Source organism: Poecilia formosa, unplaced genomic scaffold (genome assembly GCF_000485575.1).
Source record: "Poecilia formosa unplaced genomic scaffold, Poecilia_formosa-5.1.2 Scaffold43, whole genome shotgun sequence".
Lineage (NCBI taxonomy): Eukaryota > Metazoa > Chordata > Actinopteri > Cyprinodontiformes > Poeciliidae > Poecilia > Poecilia formosa.
Window position 1 is genome coordinate 2,765,895 of NW_006799982.1, and position 20,971 is coordinate 2,786,865.

Below are 20,971 nucleotides of genomic sequence, written 5' to 3' on the forward strand. Positions count from 1 at the left end.
CAGAGGATGAAAGAGACCACCCGCAGAGGGTGAGAAGGGAATTTTTTTTTCAGTTATTTTGTGAAAGGATTAAAAAAAATGTTTTAAGTTTTCCCTTGCTCTTCTCTACATGCATATTTTGAAATTCCATGTACAGATTCTGTTAAATTAACCTCAAATTGCGACTCTATCAGAATAACTTTCAAGATATGAAGATTTTCCTTATTATGTGTAAAACTTGCATGGTTTCTAACATGTCCTTTGACAACTTCATTTCACCGTCTTTTCTCAGGGCATTGACATATTTCACGCATACCTCGAGTTGCCAAGCCTGGCAACACGGAAACAGTACCGTGGGTGGGGTAATGTACCATGTCGCTGTCCATTTCAGCACCACATATGTAGCACCTCTATCTGCAGCTTGCATCTTTTTAGGAAGGAAGAGGGTTCTTAAAGCCACGCAGGCGAACACTAAAATAAACTGCAATGCAGAAAATAGCTTATTATTTATGCAGATTGAACCATAGACTCAAATATAAGGAGGATTTTTTTTTTTAAATAAAAGTGAAATTACTTCTTGCTTGAAAAAGAAAAGGCTTTTCTAAGCAACAAAAATGATCGCCATACCTTTTCATTAGGACTTTCCTTCTCCGATGTAAATCGTACTTCCACGCCGCTCCGAGCATCATCTGCTTCCCCGCTTGGGCTTCTCCTCGACCCATCTGCAGCCTCCCCGGGTGTCTTCCCCACAGGGTCACCGGTCTCCAAGACCCTCTCCCGGCTCCCGCTTCTCGGGGTGCGGCTCCCCTTCCTGCCCACCGCGTAGTTATCGAAGTCAATGGTCTTGCTATCGAACGCCCCTTCCACGGAACTGAACATCCCGAAGGATTTGCGCTGGTTCGGCCCGGTGGTGATCGGACCAGCGAGGTAGACCGGCAGCTCATCCTCCCGGTTCCACTGCCTCCTGCAGTCAGACATGATGGTGGCTTCTTCTGTCTGAAGCGACGGAGACAATTCTGCTTTTTTTTTTTTTTTTACGTCTGTAAGCGGGTCACGGTCCCGCCTCTTCAGGCAGGCGCACTCATTCAGTGCTGTGATGTGTGAAATTGTTAACTTGAATATTTTATTTTTTTCCCACACATACCAGTAATGATGAAGCGCTCCAGTTTAAAAAACAACTATTGATTTCGGTACATGAATTAATGAGCCAAATAGAGAAGATGAATAAAAGCACTAGAGGTCTCCTGTTCTCTTGGGTTGCGGATTTTAAAAAAAAAGCATGTGTTTAACCCACATCTGCGGGCAAAATGGGGGATGCAAGTGATCCATGTGTTTTCTGGATGAGTACGCACTGTGCAGCTAGATTGCTTTAAGTGAGCATAGAGCAGGTCAAGTTCATTCAAGAGGAGATTCCGCAGTGAATTAAAAATAGCTCTGCTTTGTTGACTCCAAATTATGTCGTCTATAATACCCTAAAGTCCATCGGAATTTAGAATGGATAAATAATACCCTCCCTTCAAAAACATTTATTTATTTTTTTGTCTTTTAAATGTTACAAATACACTCATAGGCCATTTTATTAGGTACACCTTGTTAGTACTGGGTTGATAACCACACAGGTTCAGCAAATTTATTGGAAGCACACCAAGGATGCAAGTCTCCAGTTCCACCACATTCCACAGCTTTTCCACAGGTATGAACCTTGTGATAAATTATCTTGTTGAATGCCATCAGAAAATGGTTAGCATGTATGCGGGCAAGGGGCTGTAAAAATTGTTGGGTTTTAATCTTCCAATATGCTTTAGATTATTTAGCAACATTTATTCATGTGTTAGACTCAAATCTCCCCTCTAACAAGTCCTGGATCAGTTTTTACCCACTGGTGTTTTGTGGGGCGGAGCTGAACTTGATTAAAATCACAGTTTGACCTTAAACCCTGAAATCTCCTTAAATAGTAACTGTTGCAAAGCTTTAAAGCACACAGCTCTATCCGAATGTGGTGACAAAAATAATTATAAGGATTAATATTTGCGGGTATATTTCTGGTTTGTCTCTTCAAATTGGTGGAAATTTTGTACAAATGTGGAGCTCAGACATTAAAATAATTGTTGAGATTCCACAAACTGGTTAGGACATTCACAAATAGGTTCACATAACTTATTAATTATTAAATAAGTTGCTATTTTCATTGCTGTTCATTGGACCTTCTAATATTGGAGAGCCTATTTTAGGAGTGGGCGGGTCATAAAGTTGTGGTGTAGTCTGACAGCAGCCTGTGAGTGTCTCCTTACTGGGATCCTTCTGGTACAGACGGAGTATGGAGTCAAACATACGAATCCAGGAGCGTTAATCATGAACATTTAGTTGGTAAGTATTTTTTATTTTTTTTTAAATAACATTGCGAGAGCAGTGTTGGTGCAGAAGTTGGTGGTTTACAGGCACTTTTATTAATTTGGGAAGTCGTTAGTGTACCAAACCTGTACAACAAATTCAAATATTATTGACAAGTTATTATTAATACTCAATTCACTAAGTGGCACATTTTAATGTCAGGCCTTTGTTTCCATTAATTATGACAAGTGACATTTAATATTAAAACACCAGACCACTAAAAATACATTCTTATGCAGATACGTGAATGTAATTATAGCATATAATTACTGAATACGACTGTACATCTTTCTAAATTCTATGTATCTCCCAAAATTCTAAACAGACTGTTTTTGTACTTGTTTTTATGTAGAATATGCACATCTAGCTCCTAAATCTAACCCTTGCTTATTCAATGAAATGTTAAATATGTTTCCCAAAAAAAACCTTACTTAGGTAAAATTTCTTAACAAGACAAAAAAATTCAGTAATTAAAAACAGAAAGTATTAGAGCTAAAAGAAAAATGTTGTACACAAAAATAATGTCAAAGACGCCACCTATTCCATATTTTAGCTGTTTTATGATTTAAAACTAAAAACATTATTTCATTATCTCACAAAACCTTTTCACACTCTGACTCTTCATGATTCTTCCTGACACATGCTTTTGAATCTTTCTGAATCTTTTAGGAAAAATGGAGAAGGATTCCGAGTCTCCATCCTCCTCTGCCAGCACCACGGGTCCGTGCCCTGTCCTGAAGGGATCCTCACCAGCGCCGAAACAGATTCCTTCTCCCCCTGCAGCTAATAAACCTGCTGCACCTTCTCAGCCTGACAAATCAACATCTCCATCAAGTCCCAGAAAATTATCTGATTTCTCTTCATCATCCACACAAGCTATTCATTTGGATAAATCAAAGCCAGAGTCTTTTGCTGAATCTGTGTCCTCAGAACGTTGGTCTGGTGACATAACTGAAAAACCTCATCCAGGTTCGTCCAACACGTCTGTCTCCAAAACAACAAGTATGTCATCTTCTGCAAAGTTCAAATCGACCTGTCCTGGATCATCTTGCTCTGGCTCCAACACTTCCCCCTCTGGAGCTGCTTCCACAAAACGCAGCTTTGCCTCTGTGGCTAAGCAGGTGATAATGCAGGAGAGACTCAGGAAGGCAGAGGAAGAGGATGCAAATGATGAAGAAGATGGTGAGAATCCACTCAAATTAAGTTAGTCAGATGTTAATAAAGACAGATGATTATTACTTAAGTTTATATAACAGAGAGGTAGATAAAAAAATCTGTCACTGAGCCATTATAAAAGAATCCATTCTACCAAGTTTAATGGAGTTATTCATTTAGATCAACGGGAAACTATTTAGGCTATACAATTTTATTTTAAAAAGATCTCACACAAAAGCTATTAATCTAAGTCAAAGTCATTTTTGTTTGTCTTTATAAATTAGAATACTGTTATTGATCATTTGACCAGCATTTGCACACACCGATATCAACATCGTAGTTTTTTTCTAAATAAAAACTCACTTGTGATTATGTTTCTAACTGAAGTTGGAAGATTGTTTACAATAGTCTTTGCCCATTTCCATGCATACAGACTTACCAGACTGAAATATGTCATTACTATAACATCAAATTTTTACAAGTTCAGTCTAATTCATCGATTAACTTGATCACTAAAACAACAATTTCTCAGGATTATTTGCAAACACTCTGATAGTCCTTCTCAAAAGCTTCCCATTGCATTTCAAACGCATGAAGAACAATCTAACCAGAATGTGGTAAACTATGCAACTAGTAGAGGTGATTATTAGAAAGTTAGAAATAAGTATGCATAAAATTCACAATGACAATTATTAAAAGACAAAATAAATAGAAATTAAAACCAAAATTACATCTCATTTATAATAACTTCAAAGATAGTAGTAGAATTAGTAGTAAAATTAACAGAAACACCTAATAGCAATTTACTTTGGTCAGTTTATCTAACAGCCATGTTTTTGGACTGTGGGAGGAGGCTGGACTACCTGTAGAGAAGCATGCATGCTCAGAGAGAACACATAAACTGCACAAGAAGGCGCTGACCATGATTCTAGTCCAGGATCAATTTCTTGTTTAAAGTACGGTGATTCTTATAATGTGTTATAGTTGGAGACTTCTGGAGGTAAAACATAAAATGCAGACCTGTGGTGCAGCTCATGGGCTTTATACATACGAATCTCTGGCATCTGAAAAAAAGACACCTTTGTGATGAAGCACATTCTAGAGACAGGACCGGTTCATATAATAAACAAGTCCTGATGTGACATTTTAGCTGTCTGGTCATCAAGCTGCTCGAGCTCTTAAATTTTATCACATTATAGATTCTCAGGCCAGCAGACGTGTTTAAAGTTTCACGGTTTCACATCTACTCCACCTTTCAGGTTTTTTGATCTTGAGTTACAGGATGCATATCTGACACAATTTTATTGTCACTTAAATGTGAGTCTAGAATAATCCATGCTTAGTAACACTGATACAAGATCATACTACCTATTAGCTAACTCATGAAGAAATAGTTTTATGGACTTTACCTCAATGTCTAATAAACCTGTTTGGTGCCATTTAAGATGAAGAACTAGAAGAAGACCTGAGTGTGGAGCAGATGGAGGAGAAGGCCAACACTGGTGATGCCAGAGCTCAGAGCCGGGTCTGCACACACACGCACGCACACACCCACGCACGCACACACACTGACCAACACTTGGCATTGTTGTCAGTCTCACTGGATGACTCAGATGTGGGGTGTTTCTATTTCTGCCACCCGCAAGATGATCTCTGGATTCCAGTTTACAACACAACTCTTTCCCTGCTGACAAATCATTTAAAAAATCTGTTTGCAGAATGTTCTAAATTTTCACAAATTGTCAAATGCTTAAATTGTGAGTGACAAAGAAAACTGAGAAGCTGCAGATTGTGTGTGTTTTCTGTGGATAATTATCTTTCAGACACGTCTTTTCATACAGATTACAATAGGACAATAGTTCTAGCAAAGTCTCATGAATTAAAGAATCTGTCATACCCTATAACACATGTCCATCATTGTTTATTGATGCTTAGGTAAATGTGGTCTGGTTTTGTTCATTTATCTACAAGACTTGGTAACACTGTGTGAAATGATTGTTTTATCTGTTTCACAACTCACTGAAAGGCAGAGGACAGATTTGATGACAACTGTGTGAGAAGAAAGTTACGTAAAGATGGTTAAGATTAGAAAACAGACACTTGATATGTCCTGGAGTGCTCAGCTGCCCCTGTTACTTAGTCGAGACAGAAAGACACACAGCAATGGGGCTGCAGGATTCTGTTTTTCGAAATCATTTCTTTATGTGGCTCTGACATTGGCTACACTGGAACAAAACAATTAACCATAAAAGTTCTCCCTTTACAGAACCTTTCACACACATATTGTTAAGTATGCACATGTACAAACCTGTTTGTACATGTTAACAATTGAAATCCTGTGGTGAAGCAAAAAAACTGCAAACCCTCTTCATCAAAAGTAACAGTCTCTCCCCCTTTACCTTCCAGTTGGGTCAGCACTTCTTGATGCTTGCTGAAGAAAAAGACCCAGACCTCAACAACCGCCTGGCAGTTAACTGGCTAATCAAAGCAGCTAAACAGGGAAGAATGTCCGCAGCGAGACTTCTTCAGCGCTGCTGGATCCAGAAAAAGGGAGTAACTCCAGAAAATGAGGCTGACATGCGCAAGTTGTCAAAAGAGGGCAAGTTTGAGCTGGCAGTACGCAAAGCAGCCATGATGATGTACTGGAGGCTCAACCCAGACAGGAAGAAAAAAGTGGCTGTCTCTGAGCTGCTCCAAAATGTCAGCCAGGTGAACGCAGTGCCAGGTAGGTGACAGAAACAGTTGCAGAATATATAGTAATGCGATATCAGTTGTGTCTGTTGTACTGTACTCTTCTCCAACTAATGTATCATTCTATAAGACATTTTAGTTATTTCAATGTTCGCAGCTGTCTTCAAGTGTCCCACTGCATGTCTGCATCCATTTATTGGATTTTTGGGTATTTCTCACCAGCAGGGGGCACAGCAACCAGAATCCCTGCTCCTACTTCGGGCCAGACCCAGAAAATAATAGAGAGCATGGTCAGCACTGATGGTAAGTATATAAATGAAAAAAAAAAATCAGGAGCAGCATGTGTTCTTTTGTATAATTGCATTATATGGACTTCACAGCCAAACAGCTTGTGGACCTGGATGACTTTGTTGAAATGACGAAAAAATATGCACAAGGCATTGTCCCTACTGTCCCTCAATATGGAAGCCAGGACTCATCAGAAATTGAAAGTCCCGACCTGCTGGATAGAAAAGGGAAGGTAAAGCTGCCTTTTTCCTAACAATTGCTTTTTATATGTAGTATTTGTGTAATGACGACAGTGTGTTTGTGTGATTATGTGTCAAAGGACAAGGCAGGGGTAGTCCCTAAAGAACATAAGAAGGTCCAGAAACATTCTTGGAGCTTTGATTACAGTGGGATGCTGCCGGACGCCAAGCATACAAATGCCATGAAGTCACACCTGATGGTAAAATGACTGAGAGAATGTGCAGAGACTTCATTTCTCTTAATAAATTTTACTTTCAAACTCTTCTTGGTTTGTACATGACACTTTCCCTCTTCTTTTCTTCCTGTCCACCTCAGATGCTGCAGTATCCACTTCATGCAGTTATTGAGATGAAGGAGCATCTGTTTGACTGGGCATCGAGGGCAGGCGTCCAGTGGCTGAGCACGCTCATCCCTACGCAACATGTCAACGCCCTCATTTTCTTCTTTATCATCAGCAACCTGACCGTTGACCTGTTTGCCTTTGTTATACCCCTGCTTGTCTTTTACCTTTCCTTCATTGCCATGATTATCTGCACTCTAAGGATCTTCCAGAGTAGCAAGGTTAATCTAAGACTTTCGTCTTTCATGACGGTGTATTTAGTTCAAATCAGTTCAATCAAATAAATGGACAAACATACTTCTTCTTTCCAGACATGGGAGAACTTCAAAGCCTTGACATCCCTGCTGACTCGTTTCGAACCAGGTCTTGATGTGGAGCAGGCAGAGACCAACTTTGGTTGGAACAACCTGGAGCAATACCTTTACTTTATCTTTTCCGTCTTTTTTGTCATTTTCTCCTTCCCTGTCGCTGACAAGAAATGGATCCCTTGTTCTGAGCTCTCCACCGTGGCAATTTTCTTCACAGTTCTCAGCTATTACAGCCTCAGCCCAGCTGCAGCAGCATATGCACGTCGTGCAATCTTCATAGAGGTATTTGATAGAAGGATTTAAATCACACTTTTTAGATTAACTGCAAGCGTATTTAATGTTTATGAGGTGACCTTCAAAGCAGTTATCTCACATTTAGATTGATCATTTCACTTCATTTCAGTTTTAAGTTAGACCGTGGTTTGTTCTTTTAAAAGTTGAGAAGTTATTCATTTGATCGGCCACTAGATCCAAAATACTGCGCTGTACTCTTACTATTCAACCTTAAACCTGTTCACATTTGGTCGCAATAGAACCACAAGCCGTGTGTTCTAGTTGTGTTTTATGTGACCGTGCTTTGTCCACACCTAAATAAAACAGAGAATTGTAGGCAAATTTTCAAATTGAATATTCTGCTTTTATTTTAGTAATGATATATGACTAAAATATGACTGGGTGTTCATCTTAGGTAGCCTCAAATCTGTGTTGCCTGACACAATTACTGCCAGAGGACATGACAGGACTTCGTTTTCTTGGACACACATTTACTACAGTGCCGCTTGGGGAGTCTGTGGTACTGAAGCTCAGCATCCCCTGCCTTCTGTATATCTACCTTTTCTACCTGTTTTTCAGGTGAGTGGAGTTTGACCTGACAGACAAACCGATTATATGTACTAAAAACTGTCTTGCATGGTTTGCCATTACTAATTAGTTGATTTTTTCTTTTTTTCTTCTCACTGTAGCATGGCAAGAACCCGTGGATTTCGGGGGACCTACTGCTTCCTGATCCCATATCTTGTATGCTTCATGTGGTGTGAGTTTTCAGTGGTCCTCCTACAAAACTCCTCTGCTGTTGGATTAATCCGCACCTGTGTAGCATACTTCCTCTTCCTGTTTGCACTCCCAGCTCTGGTGTTTGGCCTTGCCATCATGCTCTTCATCCAGCTGTTTAAATGGTTCATAGAGCTAGAGTTGACAAAGATGATTGTGACCCTGGTGATATGTGCAATTCCTGTCACTCTGCGGCTTTGGACACGATTCAGCATGTCTATTTTGGATGTTCTGCGCTCATTTACGCAATGGGGTCCAGTCAAATTCATCTTACTCTGCATTTCCATGGTGATCCTGTTCTTCTCGGTATATGTATACCATGCGGAGGGACAGAAGGTGTACAACTCCACTCTGACATGGAACCAGTACAGCCAGGCCTGTGGGCCTCCAGCCTGGGAAAGCAAAGGCATGGCTCAGACTCAGATATTCTGCAGCCACCTGCAAGGGCACAGAGTCACCTGGACTGGACGCTTTAGACACGTCCGGATTGCTGAGACAGAAAACGGTGCGCAGTCTGTCATTAATATGCTGCCAGTGTTTATTGGGGACTGGATGCGCTGCTTGTACGGTGAGACATATCCCAAGTGTGACCTAAAGAATACATCACAGGCAAACTCAACGGCAGTGGAAAAAGCAAACAGTTCTTTGTCAGGTCCAGTTTCTCTGGTCACACTGATTAAAATGCAAGAAGAAGAAGAGTTGTGTCAAATTAAGGCTTTAGCCAAGCACACCTGTCACGTCAAGCGTTTTGACAGCTATCGGTTTGAGGTGACGGTGGGAATTATCCAAGATGGAAGCTCAGGAGCAGAGGATGCAGCCAGAGATATAATCCTCATGGCCAGCAATGAGTTTAGACAAGTTCTGCTCAATCTGAAACCTGGTAACATAGTAGAATTCAGTACTAAGCTGGACGGACGTTTAGGAGCAAAGGCTCCGGCCTTTGAGCTCAAGGCTATCCACTGCCTCGACTGTGCTTCTTCATGGCTGACTGGAGGTAGGCAGGTGAAGATCGAGAGAGACTTCAGGCGTACAACAGTTAGAGCCTTCAAGTTTGCATTTGACTTTTTCTTCTCACCTTTCCTGTCAGCAGAAATCCGTACCTGAGATTAAACAGACAACAAGAAACCCAATCTTTTTTTTTTTTTTTTTTTTTTTTTTTTTTACGAAAGGATTTTAAAATATAATAGAAAATCCTAACTGGTTTGTGATTAAGTCATAAGATGATTTTGGAAAAAGTAATATCTTAACATTTAAGCCAAGCCTTTCTATGTTTTCCTAACAAGTTTGCATGCAAACCTTTTCCCTGATAACCAGAGCGAGCAATCTTGTCATCAGCATTAGTGCTGTAGCTAAGCTAGTTAAAGCTGCACACAAACCTAAATCCTTCCTCCTTCTACAGAAAAACATTTGCAACCACCGGATCTTATGACAGCTGTTTACAATTATTTAGTAAATATACTGATTTAATGTACACTCCATATAAACATACCAGCCTTATCATTACCAAAATGTAAAAAAAAAAAAAATTGTAAATTCATAATTACATTTAAAATCTTATATTTGTGATTAAAATGATAATATTTCAAATGGTTTTGATAACCCTCTAGATTTATTTTTTTATTTTATACCTCTGGAGAGTCAGAGATGGTGGGTGGACATCTGTTTACATTAAAACATTACCTTAGCTGAAGTCCAACTTGTCAGAGTAATGTTGATGATGCTGGGTCTTTTTGTCTTGTGCCATTGAGCGATGGTGGCGACCGAAGTAGGAGTTTGCCTTGCAAGTAGTCAGTAACTTGCTGTTTTGAGACACTGCCCTTCTATCTTTGTTGTTGTGTCCTTGGGCAAGACACTTTACCCACCTTACCTGCTGGTGGTGGTCAGAAGAACAGATGGTGCTGGTATAGCAGCCTTGCCCCAGGGTAACTGTGGCTACAATCCAGTAGCTAGCCATCATCATCAGCATGTGAATGTGTGTGTGAATGGTAATGACTGATTACATTGTAAAGAGTCTTTGAGTTTCCTAATAAAGAGCTAAATAAGTCTGATGTCATTTCATTTCATTATTTACTATATCTGGAATCTGGCACGATGCTTCAGAACTTGTAATCAAATATTGAGGTGGTTATATAGAAAACAGGTGGCAGTCATATGAGCCTGAACCTTGTGTTGATTATAGAATATTCATAATGGAGTCACATGTCTACATCTGTAATTTAAGCTACTGAATTTTTTGTTGAAATACCATTAAAAAATAGTCCAAAGGTTTACTTTCATAACAATGAACACTATATTTAATCTTCTGAGCCAGGATTTAACTCTAATTGGTGCAACATTTACTAACAACAAAGAGCCGAATTTGGAGTCTTGTTCTTTGTTAGAATAAAAGTATGACCCATTTAAGATAAACACCCAGACAAAAATAGACATGTTTTCAGATAGTTTTATTAATGCACATTCCTTTCATCCATGAATAAGGTTTTTGTACATTTACATCTTTTATTATTTTATTTTTTTTTAGTATGATAGATATACACATAAGAAGCACTGAGTAATGGTAACATGCTGCTGCTGCTGCTGATGGTGCTGCTGTGACTCTGAACTTAATGTCTCTCCCAGCTGAATGGCGGTGGGTATGACAGATTTTCAAGTCACTCAATGACAACTTAAGCCATTTTGTGTGCGTTTTCTCACATTTGTGTTGAGCTGCAATTAAAAAAAACAAAAACAAAAAAAACATGTAATGCACATTTGTGTCCTTAGTCAGAAACAGAAACAGTAAATGTACTGACAGATGTGAGAAACTGTTGCCCATTCAAAGCTCAGGTTTCAAAAGATCCAAAATTGTTCACCACTTCTGCAATAATTTTGTTTCTCCTCCATATATGGTCAACATGCAGACAGCTCAATAATCTTATCAGGACCAAGGTCACTTGAGAACAATGTACTGCACCCTAAGAAATAAAACCATTCCACACCTATAGCTTTCATTTGTCGCAACCCAGAGCAGCAACCGGCACTGTGAGGTATCAGCTATGACAACAATAATTGCTGTGATACACTATGATAAATTTACATTATAATAAGTTTTTGGACAGTAATGATCTTTCAATGATGCATACAATGAGCTATTGCACTGATGATGACCTCTGACCCTCAACCACACTAATAATGAGAACAAAACAGTTTTCAGCTTGGATACAGCTGAGTCAGGGTTTTTCTTTTTCTTCTTTGATAAACAATGTGCAAGTTTTCCTTGATTGTGAGATCCCTTTTTAAAATGTGCTTCTCCATTATAAAATGAACAAGGCTCATTTTGATTTTCACACATTATAACAGTTACATTTTTGTCTTATTCACAGTAGTTTGCCAAAGTAGTCATAAACCTTAAAACTTTTTCATCAATTTGTCATCTTACACCCACACACTTCTCTGCAAGTGAAGAAACAACACAACATAGTGCATGAGTCTGAAATGAGCAGAATAAGATGCATGGTTTTCAAAAATATATACAATTAAAAATAATTAGTCAGATGTCCATTTATATCAAAACCATTTCCTTTTATACTCTTAAGTGAAACAAAGTGCTGTCAAATGCCTTCAGAACTTATCTAATCAATAATTACACTCCATCTGTGTGCAGTGGAATCTCAGGAAAAATCCAATTGCTCTGTGAAGGCCACAGAGGGTTGTTAGAGAGAATAAACAGCATCAGAAAGACCAAGAAACAACTAAGAAACATACCAAAGATGTCAGTAGTAAAGAAGTTTAAAGCAAGGTAAACCAAGCTTTGGACATCCTATTGAGATGTGAAGAGTATTATCTAAAACTCTAAACCTATACAAGATATCTGACCAAGCCATAAGAAGTTCTGTTTGCACTTTGGCGCAAACAATGTAGGGGACACAACAAATATGAAAAACTGGGGTTGCATCACATGAGACCAAAAGCGAACTTTTCGGCCTTTGTGCAAAATGTTGGACGTAAAAACAGGCAAGAGTCAGATACAGGGCAATCCTGTAAGAAAACCTCAGGCTGTAAAAGACTTCAGCCTGAGGTGGAGGCCCACCTTACGGCAGTAAAATTACCCTAAAACAACAAACAAACAGAGCCTTCTTAGAATGGTTTAGTTGAAAGTAAATTTCTGCTAAAACGGCTCTGTCAAAGAATTAAGTCCAGTTGAATATCTGTGAGAGGACTCAAAAAAACTCTTTTTACCATCCGAATAAGTTGAAGCACAGAAAAAATTGGCAAAAATGTAAGTTTGTTGATGTGCAAGGCTGGCATAGATACACTTACACCTATAATTGAAGCAAAAATGCTTCTTCAAAGCATGGATTCAAAAGGGCTGATTTAAATTTTTTTTTTTAAAAAACCATGTATCCCCATACCTTTCACTTTATAGACATGCATCGCTTTGTGCTGACTTTTCACAAAACATTGACGATAGCGGTTGTGACATGACGAAATATAAAAATGTTAAGGTACCTGAACACTTTCGCAGGGCACTATTTGTTTGAATATCATCAGCCTTTATCTGGGCATAAGTAGGAAACACAACAAAAGACTAAGAGTTGCATTATACTTGATTCACCAAGCCCTCTCCTCCATCCAAAACTTTGAATGTATTGCTACACAATAATAACCATGTTGGGATATCGTAACTTTTCTGCATGAGATGCTCATTTACAGTGTACACAACAAAATCTGTTTGAAGCAAAGAGGTACTGTTTTTAAGAAATCAACACAGATATATACAGCTAACTGTAAAAAGTGTACATGTGTTACCTGCCTAAGGAAAATGATCATGTTTTATAGCAGGAGTACCGCTGAACTGTTGTTGGTGATATAATCTCAATGTGAACAGATCATGTATGAATTATGTGTATAATCTCCAAGAGCACTGCTCTAAAGGAGAGTATCAATCGCTGTTGTTACTCAGCAGAGAAAATAAAGACATTGCAAAGAAACATTCACTTACACCATTCCTAACATTCCACATTAAAAAAAAAAAATCTTGAATGCAATGTCTTGTAAAGTCATCCAGTTATGTCAGGAGCATCACACATTTCTGTACTGAAGCGCTTTCCGTTCTATGTGTAAAAGAGTAGATTAGTGAGCGGTGCAACACTGTGTGATTAACAGCACTGAGTCATTGCAGATGGAGAGGTGTCCCTGCACCTTCTTCACTGCTTCTGCAGAAGGAAAATACACAAACATCTTGGAAAAGTGGGAGTAGAGTGCAGCAAAAAAAATGAAGTCCCAATTGCCCCTCGAGACATGAGCACATCTCAGGGCCGAAAAAAAACTATTAGACGCCATTCCTCAGTTATTAACTTCATTTAGATCAATAATCAGTCTGCTATTTAGTCATTAAGGATAAACCCCCATTTTCAGAGGCTGCATCTCTCACATGCACTCCTTAAACACTGAAACTGTTTCAAGTTTGTGTCTGCATTCCTGCTACTGCGTCTGCGCGTCGGGATTGACACGATCCTGAAAGATGTATAGGTTGTTGGTGGCTGCAATAGCAATTATATTCTCCTCAGGGTGCCAGGCCATGTGCAGGATTTTCTTTGTGAAGTCCAGGCTGTCGACGCCTACGTCCCCACGGCGTCGCTTCCCTCCCGTGTACACCCGGCGCGTCCGCAGCACAGCCCGAGGCTTGCTGTTCTCCCTCCATGCCTCCAGGGTAACGCCCCGGCCCGTCTCGCGATCGAACATCCGGAAAAAGCTGTTGTACGCCCCCGTCATGATCACACTGGGTTACAAGAGAACAGGAAGAAAGATTTGTCATGGGCCAGAGAAGAGGGCAGCAAGGAAGCCAAACAGGGTGAGAAGATTGATCTGATGTAGCCAAAGACTGTCTTCAACATTGATTGAGATGTCAGATAATGTCAGAACCAGGCGATTAGTAGAGTCACGGTGATTAGCACTGACACATTCATCTAATTTGCTTTTAAATGTAATTATTCTGCAAACTGTCTCCACCAGTCAACACTTACCTGTCTGAGCTGTTCCAGACACATTCAAATTTATCAAAGATGCAATCATTCTCATAGAGGGAACACAGTTTACTCCTCAGGTATTCGTGGACCTGGGAAAGATAAAGACTCGGTCAGCCACCGCCTTCAGAAATCAGCATACGCAGAGCTGTAAAACAGCATCATTCCTACATCATACACCAGATGGTGGGCATCTGAAATCAAAGTAGTATCATCTTACTTGGTAGGTTTCAACTGGGCCTTTGTCCATATTCAAGTCCCACACCTTAGCAGTCAAGTAATCTCTTGTTAGCAGGTAGCGCCCACTATGGCTGAACTTAACATCCGACACAGAGGAAATAATCTCTGAGAAGAATGAACGGCTTCCGGGATCTTCAGGCTCCTCAAAAACTTCAGAAACACAGTGCACAGCTAGTCAGTTACACATATACAGATTTTGCTTTGGTTTTCTGCCTGGAATTCTTTATCCCCTTTTCCATTGTTTACTGCAATGCATTTTTTAATTTGCAAAAACATGCTCACGTTTGGTATGTCTGTCACAGAGAGCCGAGGCCCTCATATCACAGAGGCGCAGGGTCCCCTTGCTGCTGCTGTACACAAACAGATGGCAGTGGTGAGGGTGGAACTCTGCTGCTGTGATCACCTCTGTCAGGTCCTCCATGTTGGCAGGTTTGATGTCTACAATGTCTGGGAAGAAGTTTCATCAAGGAAAATAAGGGCAACAAAAATAACAATGATGTTTTGCTATGACGTGCACGTCGTTTCTTTTTGTTCCAGACGTTTTTATTGTATGATTGTTCACCGTAAACAGCAACCAAACAACGCATCCCATTCAGCTCTAACATGGCTGCACAATCTGTTCCTCAGTTTGTTCTATTTGTGTTTTAGTGGTCCTACGAGGCTCAGCAGAAAGTGTGCTGCTGAGTGAATAATTCAAACTAGTCTTCCATAGATGTGTCTGAGATTTTCTAGGTCAGCTTCCATTTGAATGGGAAAACACCAAAGGCAGTCTGTATAACATGCTGCAACCTGCACTGAAATCACAGTGAGCGGCAGTCTTATCAAAACAAACACCCCATCATATTATTACCATATTATTAACACATAAACACAACTCTATGATGGGTTATGCTGCTTACTGTGGCTATATTTATAATAGAATGTGGTTATATTCTAGACTAGACAAGACTAGACAAGACTAGACAAGACTAGACAAGAATAGAATAGAATAGAATAGAATAGAATAGAATAGAATAGAATAGAATAGAATAGAATAGAATAGAAACATAATTTATTGTTCCACTGTGGGAGAATTCAGGTGTCTGAGTAGCAAAGTGAATTACAAATGGAAGCATGCAAATTACAAAATGATTAAATTATAGCATACATTACAGCATGAATGATTAAGTCTTTTCAAAATGAGCATTACGGCACATTCAGTTCTGCAATGTAACAAAATTTGCTGTATATGTTGCCGCACTTGTGGTTGCTTCAAAATGTGACTAACAAGATTTAGTGCGCACAGCTAAGTCAAAGTCAAACGTACTTATATCACACATTTAAAACAACAACAACTGTTAAAAATGTGTACTGTTTGTGTTTGTGCCTGTCCTCTGTGCTTTTATCTGGAGCTCAGAACAGTTCGTAGTGCTTAGTTCGCAGACCTCAGTCATCTAGCGAGATCGTACCAGTTCAGAAGATCAGGAAAAATACAAAGGTGCTGCTAACCCTCGCAAAACCTTGAAAAAAATAAAAATATTTTTGTAAATAAATTTGCTATTTATCATTATTTATTGTTTTTAATAATGTTCAAAATAAAAGCATATTAATTTAACTGGAGATATTAAATTTATTAGATTGCTTAATAACCTTCGCGTTGTTTTAAGAGACAGTCATTTAGACTCCAAGCAATTTTTTTACTGTGTGCAGTCAAACAGGGTCGCACTGACCCCATGTGCACTTTTACAAGGTTTTTTTGTGTGTCGTTTTGTAAACTGACAGTCTAACAGGACCTCATCACTACCCGACCGTGACTTTGGCCGTGGTTTTCCTGGTCTCCACGCGTGAGGGTAAAACAAAATGAATTGGTTACTGTGGTTTTAAACACATCTGTTGCACTGATTTTGCTTGTCCAAATAGAAAAAAATACATTGGTGAATTCTGAAGATTCATTTTAAATATTTATCTCTTCTTCAGTGAGAGATAAAGTGTCAAATGAAGATCTGAGATAATTTCCAAAGTAACCAATTGCAGTTGTTTTGTAGTAACTTGGTCAATCAAATTACTACAAATTATCTTGTAGTAATTTGTGTAAATCATAAAACAAACCAGGAGTGTAAAGGATACTGAAACTACGATCAGTGATGTCCAGATGCCACATATTGATGCGGAGGTCATCAGCAGACAAGTAGGTCTCCCCATCGCTGTTGACGGAGATGGAGTTGATGTGGTATGTGTGTCCATTTGCAAACACCCGCCTGGGGCGAACTTCTACCATCAGATCTGTTGGCTTCAGCACTGGCACCTTAAACAGAAAGTCAAAGAGTCGAGATGGAAAAAACGTATGCAGATGAGAAAGGGCAGAACTAAAGTACACAATGTGGTACAACCATAAGGTAAAGAACTAATGCATGAAAGGCAAGCAAGTTGTTTTTTACATCGAATGTGTTAGCGGGTGTGTAGATGTGTGTGTGCTTCGGTACCCTCAGAGAGGTAATGGTGGAAACATCCTTGATTCGTCCCTCCTCATCTTTCAGATTGTATCCTTCTGGTCTCTTGTCCCTCTCACTGACCTTCCACAGTTTGACGGTTTTATCTGCGAAAGGAACACAGCACAATCTGAGCAGTGATATGGGGTTTGTTTAAACAGAGATGGCAGACCTACAGTGCCTTAAAAAGTATTACCACTGCTCCAAAAAGCACAAAGTAAAATGAGTTCAGTCATAAAGATTTTATTTCAATCACTAAAGAAGATTAAAACCGTTTACTCGCTGTGGGAACATAGTTGTGAAGTTTGAGACCAATGCTGTGGTCTTTTCCTGTGACATTTAAAAAGCCTCCTGCAGAAAATCAATGAGACTTCCTGTCAGAGTTTGATCTGTTTCTTACCGTTGGTGGAAAGCAGGAAATGTGCGGCATTCTGCTGCGGCAACCATCGGATCTTGTTGATCTTCTCCTCTATCTCCAGACTCTTCAGGTAATCAAAGTCAGGTTCGTGACTCTGAAACGTGCTGTAGACGTTGTACTCTCCCGAGTCCCCCACCTCACCTGCCTCCTCTGAAACGCCCTTGGACTAAAAGGAGCAGAAAAGCAAGTCAGAAACCACTTTTTCGCCATTTGTATTAGTGCGTTATGAAGACAGTCCTGCATGCAGAGAGTTAACATAACAATAAGGTGACCGAACCTCGGTTTCTCTTTGAAAGATGACCACTCGGCCACCTTTATCCCCTGTTGCCAGCAGGTCCCCTGTTTGGTTGAATTCCACTGTAGAGATGACATCGGCTGGAAGGGACACAAGGAAAATGGCACCAGTTACTCAGGAGGGTGGTCAAGATAAACACATAATGACTAAGAAGAATAGAAAGACAACTAAGTCGCAAAGAGCAAACAGACGTGCCGGGCATGGCAACAAACAAGGGTATGAGATTCTTATTGAACGATACTCTCGACTAAAAATACCAGGATACCAGAAACACTATCGTTTTTAAACAAAAATGTATGAAATGATTTAATAGTGTCAATCACTTTTAATCACACAGTAACTCTGTGTTGAAACACAGTAACTCTGTTTTTGCAACCAGAGATACTTCCAAACATTAGAATTTGACTGTATTGTGAAGGAAAATTAGATGATGTTTTTTTCATTCAGTTGACTCACTTCTGTGATTCAGCCAGTCAAATAAAACTCTGGTCGTTTTACCATATTCTCTGTCATCCCATTACCAGGAAATTAAATCATTTGAAATGTATGACTGGTAACTATTTCCTGCCAAGTATTTACATGATAATATCAAAATGTCTGATATCATTTAACTGAGTAGCACTCAACTAGCTTCCGTTCCATTAATGACTTGGTAATTTGTGAATTGACATATTTTCAGGAGAATTTGCTCCATACAGCTGGAGAAAAGTTTGGTCAGTCTTGCACTTCTTGGCAGGAAGTACAGGGAGTTACATTAGAAAATTTGAGATATGTTGAAACTGCAGGTTTTTTTAAAGATGTTTAGATGCCTTGATACTGTTCCATATCTAATCCCAAAGGTCTGTGTTATTTGCAACTGGAAACATTTCCCAAAACTAGAAATTTGCATTCCTTTAAGGAAGGTCGGCACAGCAACAAGCCAAAAGTGGGAGAACAACAATATGTTACTCAATCCTCTGTAGTTTATGGGGAATTCGGACAGTCTAGGACTTTTGTTGGCATTTAATTAAAATAACTTTAAACCACAGGAAAAAAGGCTTATAATGTAAGCAATTTTTCCAAAACATACTAATAAAAAACAATGAAATACCCTCACACTGATAGCCCATGCCTGGTTTTTACACAGTGATTTCCAAACAATCAATTAGATTTTTGTTACAGGCAAGAGAAGATACACTTTACCCAGCTAACATGTAGCAACATGTGAGGAGTAGTGAATAACATTTATCTGTGAAGCACTTTCTGGTGGTGTCTCTTAAAAACCTAACTTATAAAAACTGTATGACAGATTATTTTATACATTTGAAGACTAATTTTCTCAAGCCATTTTATACCTTAATACTGAGCCTTGAATAGTAGCTGTAGTACAAATGAAAAGGAGAAAGAAGATAGGGTCAAACGTAAAGAAACATGAAAATGTCATGATTGATGTGACATCCAATTTCTGCTAAGCATCACATCATAAATATCCACAAGTAAATTGAGAATAAGTTTCAAAAGTAATATTTGAAATCTAACCACAAAGTGGTGCCATCACGTTCTCCCTGCCAGTCCTATGATTAACCTGTTCGATCTGTAATCTCCACAGAGAGAGCATTGACCCACCTTCTGTGACGTAGTCTCTCAGGAAGGTGTGGTTGATTTTGGGGCTCTCAGCGTCCTCGCCCATCTGAAGAAGAGGGAGGGTGGCCCGCCAGTTCGCCCGTCCTGAGGGGAAGGGTCCAATCTGTAATCTCTCTTCCCGCCCAGGCTCCGCCCATGCTGCTGGGGCCTACTGAAGCATCCTGAACCGAGGCATCCTGGGAAACCGGACAGCAAGACGGAGAAGAAGGGTGAGGAGGAGAAAAGAGGATGGAGAAAATGGGGTTTTAAGAGGAGGACAAAGTAAATGGAGAGCCTGAAGAGATAGATGTTTTTGGAAAGAAAAGAAGAAGAAGGGTCCACATGTCAAAAAGTGTCAGAAATGCACTTCCCACACTAGATAAGTATAAATGTGCTACCAAGGCCTAACTGGTGCTGGAGTAGACCCATGCACTGAGCAGAGGAGCCATGATAACAAACAGCTCGAGCACAGACACAGAATACGAGTCGTGTTGCTGGTTTCAGTAGGCATGCAAAAATGAAGACTGGGCAAATATAAATGCATTCATCCACTCATTCACCCAGAAGCTGTCAGGAGTAGGAAATAATCTCAGGGTGTGGTATTCCTTTCTCTCATATCCGAACACACACACACACACACACACACACAAACACGCACGCACACTTTACAGTCAGATAGTCCTTGACGGAGATCAGAGGAGAATGCAATGTCTTGCCTGTGCTGCAGGAAGAGAGGTGGAGGATGGGGGGACAAGGGGGATCAGGCCCCAGCTCACCTACCAGTCTGCCCGCTGCTGCTGTTCCTGCTGGAGAGTGTGTGTACACGGCCCTCTGCTGCAGTGTGCTCCTGTCGAGGGAAGGGGAAAAGGAATGGATGGAGCAAGGATGGTGGTATGAGGAGGAAAAGCAGAGGAGGAGAAGAGAGAGAAAAGACGGAGGGATGGCGAGGTGGATGGAGGAGCGCTTGCTGCCGATGCTGTGGATGTGATCCTGTGCAGCATCCACCGATGTCATGGCAGCCTCCTCTTGGAGCAGCCTATCACAGCACAGCTGTCACCGGTGGATCCGCCCACTGCAGGTGGTGGGGAGCGCAGTTGGCCAGCAGGGGGAGCCGTTCACTGGTGAGTGCTTTATATTTAGCTTGTTGAGTAAGATGAGGATTATTATAAGGTTTTTTTTTTTTATCATCATAGATTTGATTTACACAGTTGGTCTATTCTGATTTTAAAGAGAATAAGAATTTACATTTGTTGGTTGGTTTTTAGGTCCCAAATGATTAAAGACAGCTGAAAGCTGAAAAAGATCACCCAGAAAGTTTGAAAAATGTATGTTAACCCTCCTGGGTCTGAAGGCACTTTTGTATTTAGTTTATTTTTCACACCATACTCCCGATGATTTTAGATGTATAATGCTTTCATTATAGGAGCTGATTTCTGACAAGACAAGCATCTCTTAATGGAGAATGAAACATTGTACAGGGAACACCAGACTCCTACAAAAA

General features: G+C 39.9%; 3 protein-coding genes across 5 annotated transcripts in view; 1 reads left to right on the forward strand and 2 right to left on the reverse strand.

The window, feature by feature from the left end:
* The window catches only part of crmp1 (collapsin response mediator protein 1), a 13,201-nt gene extending 12,195 nt beyond the window's left edge, over window positions 1-1,006 (reverse strand). The window contains exon 1 of the mRNA XM_007551727.2: window positions 607-1,006. Coding sequence (XP_007551789.1) covers window positions 607-957 — 351 coding nt within the window. The 5' untranslated portion in view covers window positions 958-1,006. The remainder of the gene's footprint in view (window positions 1-606) is intronic.
* A 1,233-nt stretch (window positions 1,007-2,239) lies between these two features.
* wfs1a (Wolfram syndrome 1a (wolframin)) lies at window positions 2,240-9,621 on the forward strand. Of its 2 annotated transcripts, none has more exons than XM_007551729.2 (11): window positions 2,240-2,346; window positions 3,040-3,552; window positions 4,971-5,050; window positions 5,932-6,250; window positions 6,439-6,519; window positions 6,597-6,736; window positions 6,824-6,943; window positions 7,060-7,305; window positions 7,396-7,674; window positions 8,081-8,244; window positions 8,355-9,621. In XM_007551729.2, exons 2-11 carry the CDS (start codon window positions 3,045-3,047, stop codon window positions 9,544-9,546), a joined length of 3,129 nt encoding a protein of 1,042 aa, XP_007551791.1. In that variant the 5' UTR covers window positions 2,240-2,346; window positions 3,040-3,044; the 3' UTR covers window positions 9,547-9,621. The 2 variants fall into 2 exon arrangements, with proteins under 2 accessions (XP_007551791.1, XP_016526787.1); XM_016671301.1 differs by having other exon boundaries at window positions 6,442-6,519.
* Window positions 9,622-10,867: 1,246 nt separating this feature from the next.
* On the reverse strand, window positions 10,868-20,493 carry ppp2r2ca (protein phosphatase 2, regulatory subunit B, gamma a). Of its 2 annotated transcripts, none has more exons than XM_007551731.2 (10): window positions 20,251-20,493; window positions 19,474-19,667; window positions 17,851-17,948; window positions 17,556-17,739; window positions 17,150-17,262; window positions 16,794-16,971; window positions 14,970-15,134; window positions 14,668-14,837; window positions 14,448-14,539; window positions 10,868-14,203 (listed from the first exon to the last, which is right to left on the reverse strand). In XM_007551731.2, the coding sequence occupies exons 2-10, from the start codon at window positions 19,535-19,537 to the stop codon at window positions 13,906-13,908; spliced, it is 1,362 nt and encodes a 453-aa protein (XP_007551793.1). In that variant the 5' UTR covers window positions 19,538-19,667; window positions 20,251-20,493; the 3' UTR covers window positions 10,868-13,905. The 2 variants fall into 2 exon arrangements, with proteins under 2 accessions (XP_007551793.1, XP_007551794.1); XM_007551732.2 differs by having other exon boundaries at window positions 19,474-19,765.
* Window positions 20,494-20,971: the final 478 nt, after the last annotated feature.

What these genes read in the sequence shown, in the direction of transcription:
- wfs1a (XM_007551729.2), top strand. Translation starts at nt 3,045, where the DNA reads ATGGAGAAGGATTCCGAGTCTCCATCCTCCTCTGCCAGCACCACGGGT. An exon ending in CCATGAAGTCACACCTGATG is followed by an intron (nt 6,944 to 7,059) that starts GTAAAATGACTG and finishes TGTCCACCTCAG; the next exon opens with ATGCTGCAGTATCCACTTCA. An exon ending in GGATCTTCCAGAGTAGCAAG is followed by an intron (nt 7,306 to 7,395) that starts GTTAATCTAAGA and finishes TCTTCTTTCCAG; the next exon opens with ACATGGGAGAACTTCAAAGC.
- ppp2r2ca (XM_007551731.2), bottom strand. Translation starts at nt 19,537, where the DNA reads ATGGGCGAGGACGCTGAGAGCCCCAAAATCAACCACACCTTCCTGAGA. An exon ending in GAGAGACTACGTCACAGAAG is followed by an intron (nt 17,949 to 19,473) that starts GTGGGTCAATGC and finishes TGTCCCTTCCAG; the next exon opens with CCGATGTCATCTCTACAGTG. An exon ending in TCTTTCAAAGAGAAACCGAG is followed by an intron (nt 17,740 to 17,850) that starts GTTCGGTCACCT and finishes TGCTCCTTTTAG; the next exon opens with TCCAAGGGCGTTTCAGAGGA.